The sequence below is a fragment of the Mytilus galloprovincialis genome, chromosome 4 (genome assembly GCF_965363235.1).
Source record: "Mytilus galloprovincialis chromosome 4, xbMytGall1.hap1.1, whole genome shotgun sequence".
NCBI lineage: Eukaryota > Metazoa > Mollusca > Bivalvia > Mytilida > Mytilidae > Mytilus > Mytilus galloprovincialis.
The window spans coordinates 69,283,624-69,290,360 of record NC_134841.1 but is presented as its reverse complement, the minus strand read 5'-3'; the positions used below and the strand labels follow the sequence as shown (position 1 = coordinate 69,290,360).

The 6,737-nt window shown below is 33.0% G+C and overlaps 1 protein-coding gene across 1 annotated transcript; it reads right to left on the bottom strand.

Moving 5' to 3' along the window:
• Positions 1 to 1,632: 1,632 nt before the first annotated feature.
• Positions 1,633 to 4,920, bottom strand: LOC143072818 (complement C1q-like protein 3). The gene is made up of 3 exons (XM_076247922.1): positions 4,810 to 4,920; positions 4,640 to 4,711; positions 1,633 to 2,042 (listed from the first exon to the last, which is right to left on the bottom strand). Exons 1-3 carry the CDS (start codon positions 4,859 to 4,861, stop codon positions 1,651 to 1,653), a joined length of 516 nt encoding a protein of 171 aa, XP_076104037.1. The 5' UTR covers positions 4,862 to 4,920; the 3' UTR covers positions 1,633 to 1,650.
• Positions 4,921 to 6,737: the final 1,817 nt, after the last annotated feature.

The following is a 6,737-nucleotide window of genomic DNA, read 5'->3' as shown; positions in this document are numbered from 1 at the left end:
ACAATAAACAAAACATGTTCAACTACTATGACAAGACCAAAACATTCTTTAACATGAGAACAATATTTGTTTCTTATCTGAGCATGCAGAAGAGAATGTTATTTAAGACAGACAGCTAGATACCATAAACATGCTATGTATACACACGCCAGAGTCTGAGCTTGATTTGCTATATGATATAAAAACTAAACTGACGAAAAAAGGTCATTTATTCAAAATCATAAAATGCAAAAAATACATTTTGCAAATAAAACATTTGACATAAAAGTTCATATTTAATATGAAATAATAATACATAATTAATACGAAATTACATCAACTAATATCATATCAATTGAATAAATGACAAAGAATAGCAAAAGTGGGGAGAAAAATCTGACCCAAATATAAACAAATATACATATCTAAAAATGTACTTCAAAAGATAACATATGGCCATAATAACATTAAGGGAGGTATGTGGGTGGAAATGTTGAACAAATTGTTTGATAAGAATCACAAGTGAACACATCAAATGCTGATGATAAAAGGAAGTGACAACAATGCACTTACACGTGAACTCGCAAGAGCATTGACCAATAAAAAAGATAAAATCCAATCATGCATTGGTCATAAATGAAATTTCTCTGCACGTGAAAACATGTTATCTAATTTCAACAATTTATCGTTTAATTAAGTAGGGCACTCTGACCCTTTGACCAGACTAGAGACATCATCCGTTTAGAGTATTAATAGCTCACTCTTTTATTTAAGTCGGTTAGTAATAACCAATTAAAACGAAATTATCTTCTCTGCTTTCTTAAATTATTTTATTCCGCTTAATTTTCAATTAGCAAATAAAATTGGTTATACTTCATATCCTTATAACATTTGATGAAAACAAATGTTAAATATCAAATTCTGAGATACATGAAAAGTGGCCCATTTTCTAGTGTTCTTTTATTGGTCTTTTTAAATAATTAACCCTTACTGTGAGTCCATTTATGGTTATGTCCTTTTGGTGTGGTTCGGAACTTATGCATCCCACCATAGTGTTGTTGTGTTATGGTCATTTTATGTATTTTTGTTGTTCATGTTTGCTTATGTGCTTTGTTTACATACCATTTTGTTTTTCTTTGTTGGCATATTTGTTTGTTTTATAGTGATTAAGGTAAAATTAACACAATGTTGACTGCTGTATCCCTATTTTGGAATTTTTACCTATTATGTCTATTTTGATCAAAAGTGAGGTGCTAAGCTAGCTATATAACCAGGTTTGATCCACACTTTTCAAAATAAAGAAATGTCTGTATCAAGAAAGGAATACGACAGTTGTTTTCTATTCGTTTGTTGTGTTTTAGCTTTTAATTTTTACGTGTAGTTAATTGAAAGAAAAACTGTAGTAGCCTTCAATGCATTGTGATTCATTTGATTGATTGGTCAATTGATTAAAGTTCATGTTTACATCCTGACCTGTTATAATGATTTGTAAAGTGTCCTATGACTGATAAAAGGTTAAAAAGGGTTTATTTTGCTTTGTTCTGATTGAATATATAAGGAGAAAAAAAACATTTGTTGCACTGAATGTACATTTTTTAGTATACTTTTATGCCATCTTTTAAAACATGTTTGAAGAAAAAAAAAGACGAATACTTCAACTTTCAGAGCTATTTATTGCAGTAAATATCCAGAAAAATAAGTATTGGTGTTAGCGTGAGCTTTCTGGGATCCACCTCGATGTTCCACATACACTCGGTCCCCTTTCTTCAGATTCATCAGAACTGTTGAGGTTTGAGAGTTATACGATCCTCCACTGCTTGTGTTTCCCAAAGTGTATGGGCTCCCGTTAACTGTAATCATATAGTAAAACACATGGGTATCGTATCCGACAATAGTACATGATATCTGGTAAATTCCCTGTATCGGTGCTGTAAAGATACCCGTTGTTGGGTTGTAGTGGTTACCTATGTTAATCCTTGCATCTTGAAACTTGATGACTTGCGTACCGGATGAAGTAAGATCACTCTTCAAGAATGCAAAGAAGGCTGGTTTGTCGACATTTTCTGAAAAAGAATATATCGTATTTATCAAAATCAGTTTATAATGTTAATTTATGGTGTATCGAATTTTGAGATACTGGCTACGGGTCTGGTGATACCCTCGGAGAATTACAGATGCCTGGTTCAAATGTAAGTAATAACAGCAAAGGAACTTTAATTACAACAGATGGACGTTTCGCAATAAACGAAAGATGATCAAGGCATACTAAGTGTATGTCATAAACGGTGATGACATTGTCACCGGGGAAACTGGGTGACTTGTGAGGTTGTTTAACAAGAGCCTGACTGAATGGCCTCTTGTTACTGAAACTGTGTGATGCACCTGATCACACAACGAACGATTGCTCTGAATAGCAATGAGAACTCTGAATTCTGAAACTCTGGTGAAAACGAACCACGGAGACTCTGGAACTAGCGATGCATAAACCAATAATTCAGCATGAAATACTAATACTTTTATTACAGATGGACTGTGTTCAATGTAAAGTCCTGAGTCCAAATCTTGCTTATAAAAACAAGTATTTATACACAATTGAATTGACAAGTATAGACATAACAAATAACAATTAATTTGAGTAATATTGTTCACTGACAAAGATTAATTTAAACTATTTTTAGAACTTGAAGAATACATATTAAATGATAATCTGATTAGTCACATATGCCTCTCCTCCCAATTAAGTCCGTCCTCGGACTTAGAACTATCTAAATCGACCGCCTCTTCTGTTGTTATAGTGTCTGTTATGATTGGGTCGCTGTTGGTTTTGACAGGATACAAGATGGAGTTCGTGATTAAGGTCCTGAAGTTGAAAAGTCAATTTAGAAATCGAATCCGCTTGAAAATTTACCTTTGAACATAGGACTGCCATTTCTTTTTCCAATGCTTGTTTTTTATTTTCCAAACTTTGTTTCTCGTCTGAAAATTCACTGCAACGTAATGCAAACAGTTCATGTACCAGTTTAACGCACTTCTTTTCTTCCTCTAAACTGTGTTGCAATTTCTGAATTTGCTGTACATATTCATGTACGTCTATAAGCGGAGCACTTTCTTCTTTCTGTTCACGAATGTTTTCAATCTCTTGTTTACACTGATCTCTCTCAGATTTAACACTCTCTAGATGGTTCAATTTAGATTTTAAGTCCTGAATGTATTGTTGCTGTTCTAAATTTTTCCGTTTTTCCTCCGATAATTTTGACTTAACACCATTTAGTTTTGTTTTTAGCACACTTGCAATGTCTAAATGTTGAATGAAGGCTGAATTTCTCATACCCGAGAAAGGTAAGGCTCGGATAATATTTTTGCGCTCAATATAACTGCTGATTCTAGCTATATCACGCTCCTTTTGTTTTCTAGATTTCACACTAACTGATTCACTTTGTATGTTCTTAGCTACTTTCGAAAAAACACTTACTAGAATAATGTCCGAATTTTCCTCACGAATAGCATCTCTGATTAATTGAATTGCATAAATAGAATTTGTGAAATTTGCCGCATCTTCCACATGCTAGACTGTAACCTTACTGGATGTTCCATTGTCTCCATTGTGGTCGAAAGTTGTACTTCATCACTGAATATTGTCTACGCTACTTGTCTTGGGAACTCGCTTGGCTGCTTGAGGTCTCTGGGTCGTGTGCTGACCGTAGAAGTCAGCACGCCGTTGCCCGGGTCCTCCACCAATCTGTCACCGGGGAAACTGGATGACTTGTGAGGTTGTTTAACAAGAGCCTGACTGAATGGCCTCTTGTTACTGAAACTGTGTGATGCACCTGATCACACAACGAACGATTGCTCTGAATAGCAATGAGAACTCTGAATTCTGAAACTCTGGTGAAAACGAACCACGGAGACTCTGGAACTAGCGATGAATAAACCAATAATTCAGCATGGAATACTAATACTTTTATTACAGATGTTCAGTGTAAAGTCCTGAGTCCAAATCTTGCTTATAAAAATTATAAACAAGTATTTATACACAATTGAATTGACAAGTATAGAAATAACAAATAACAATTAATTTGAGTAATATTGTTCACTGACAAAGATTAATTTAAACTATTTTTAGAACTTGAAGAATAAATATTAAATGATAATCTGATTATGACAATTAAGAACATACATTATGAATACGGTAAAATGTCACTAATTAGCTAACAGAGTATAACATGTCACTCAATGTCCAAACTGAGAATTAAATGCATATCAAAGCATGTTGATTTTAAGTCCTGGATACGAAATGTAAATAGAAACGAAATTATAAATTATTTTGAATAATAAAACACAGAGAATTAATGTCTAAAATATCAAAATTGAGGATTTTATATTAAAGTCCAAAATAATAACTGAAGCTGCTTTTTCCTTGGTCACATAATGATAAATCCAAAAAGGAGCGAAATTAAATACCAATTGAAACCTAAACAATCGACGCTATGCATACAAGAGAAAAATGTTTCTCGAGATATTTCAATATAACGGTATTCCAACAACATAAAGGTGAAGAGGGTAACAATCCACTATCAGCAGTCCCGATCCAGGACCAAGCTTAGAATAACTCACTTGAAATCAGTATACACATCGTATTTTAAGAAAAATACACAATTACCTTGTTTACATGATCCCTTTATAGCCAGCAATGTTCGAAGTAGGTCTTCGCTGATACAAGATGCCGTTATGCCTACAATAAAGACGAATGATTAAAAGCAATGTCAAACTTTCCAACAAAAACATTGAACTGAAACAATAGAATAAATTATGAAATGTCAAATTACTTACCAATGTCAACTGATAAACAGACAAGAGAAATAACCAATCTTCTACTAAGCATTTTAATTTTACTGAAGACAGTTGTTTTCACGGTATCAGAAAATACAGCCTGTAACACAGTTTAATACTGAGAACTACATGTATTATAGACAAAATTCCACGAATATGTAATAAAGATACCACAATGTGTTACACTGAAATGTAATGTACCTTGTAATACTAAAACCATCAGATTTCCTAGAATAATATGAGGGACGATAATGACCAGTACCAGAATGACGTTAAAATAAGCAACTAAAGAGTCACTGTACCATGTTTATTTTTTAATTGTGTAATTGTTTTTATATGGTGTTTTATTTATTATGCTTGACTTCAATTCAATAGTTTTTTTACGAAACTAACCGGAAACCCAACATCAGTTTTGAACTCAATACTTAATGAATTTTACAAAACAAAATATGTAATGAATTAAAAGGAATAAATATGCAAATGAAGTATATCACAAAATCCTAAAAAATACAATGCATACACTCTTATATCCACGTTATTTTTTGTGAAATGTTTTGTCAGCTTTCGTACTCAATTTTTTTAGTTCAATCGAGAACCTTTAAGTTGAACAAAAATCCTATTAAACATAGGAAATTTATGGTAAAATTGATGGTGCTGTAAATAGGTAATAAGTCACATCAGTCGTAGAGTATTCCAAGTCAGGAGCCTCTGGCCTTTGTTAGTCTTGTATTATTTTAATTTTAGTTTCTTGTGTACAATTTGGAAATTAGTATGGCGTTAATTATCACTGGACTAGTATATATTTGTTTAGGGGCCAGCTGAAGGACGCCTCCGGGTGCGGGAATTTCTCGCTACATTGAAGACCTGTCGGTGACCCTCTGCTGTTGTTTTTTATTTGGTCGGGTTGTTGTCTCTTTGACACATTCCCCATTTCCATTCTCAATTTTATTTAACTCTAACTGTTTGCACACTGTCTTCGCATGAGACACTAAGCATATATTAATTTACTTTTTCATTTGCCTTTGTGCCCCGGCTTGGTGCCATGACAAATATATTCAAACTGTTATTTGAAAACGCTAATAAAAATTCAACAAGTTCTTTCAAGTAGAAATAAAACCCTACGAAGGCGCACAACATCAAGATAAGTTAAAGTTTTAAAAAAAACCAGAATGACATAAAGAAAGAGCTTATAAACTGAAAAATATCAATAATGAAATTATTCATGTCGCTATAATGAAAATTTCATTTGCATTTGCCCTTTGCCTATACGAATAGACAATGGTTTTTTTATTAGCATATAGAAACTCGCCAAGAATTGAACATTGTAATTATGTCAATGATATATTGATCTGTATTTCTACTTTCATTTTAAACGATCAATGCGTTTTTAGAAAATCGTATATTATATGCCCTTGACACAGTAAGCCCACTGAGGCGACATTGGTTTATTATTTAAAGTTTAAAGGAGAATTAACAAAATATCGATCTCCAAGTTTGTTGAAGATTTTTACATTTCCAAGTTTGGCCAACTAAGTCATTTCCAAGCGTAATGCTGTACTAATTTTGTGTTATCGTTAATTCCTCCTATTTTTTAAAATAAATATATTTGAAGCATTGCATAACTATGGAAGGTATGCACCTGCTATTAATCTTTTACATTTTCTTTCTTTTAATATTTTTCAAGGTCCTATTGTTGAGGAGCATTCTTTGCAGCCCCGGATATTCAAGTCTTTGATCAATTTCTACTAAGTACCAAAAGAGGGGCGAAAGATACCAGAGGAACAGTCAAACTCATAAATCAAAAATAAACTGACAACGCCATGGCTAAAAATGAAATGGACAAAAAGACAAATAATAGTACACAAGAAATAACATAGAAAACTCAAGACTAAGCAACACGAACCCAACCCAAAACTAGGGGTGATCTC

What these genes read in the sequence shown, in the direction of transcription:
- LOC143072818 (XM_076247922.1), bottom strand. Translation starts at nt 4,861, where the DNA reads ATGCTTAGTAGAAGATTGGTTATTTCTCTTGTCTGTTTATCAGTTGAC. An exon ending in CTGTTTATCAGTTGACATTG is followed by an intron (nt 4,712 to 4,809) that starts GTAAGTAATTTG and finishes TCTTTATTGTAG; the next exon opens with GCATAACGGCATCTTGTATC. An exon ending in AAAGGGATCATGTAAACAAG is followed by an intron (nt 2,043 to 4,639) that starts GTAATTGTGTAT and finishes ATTCTTTTTCAG; the next exon opens with AAAATGTCGACAAACCAGCC.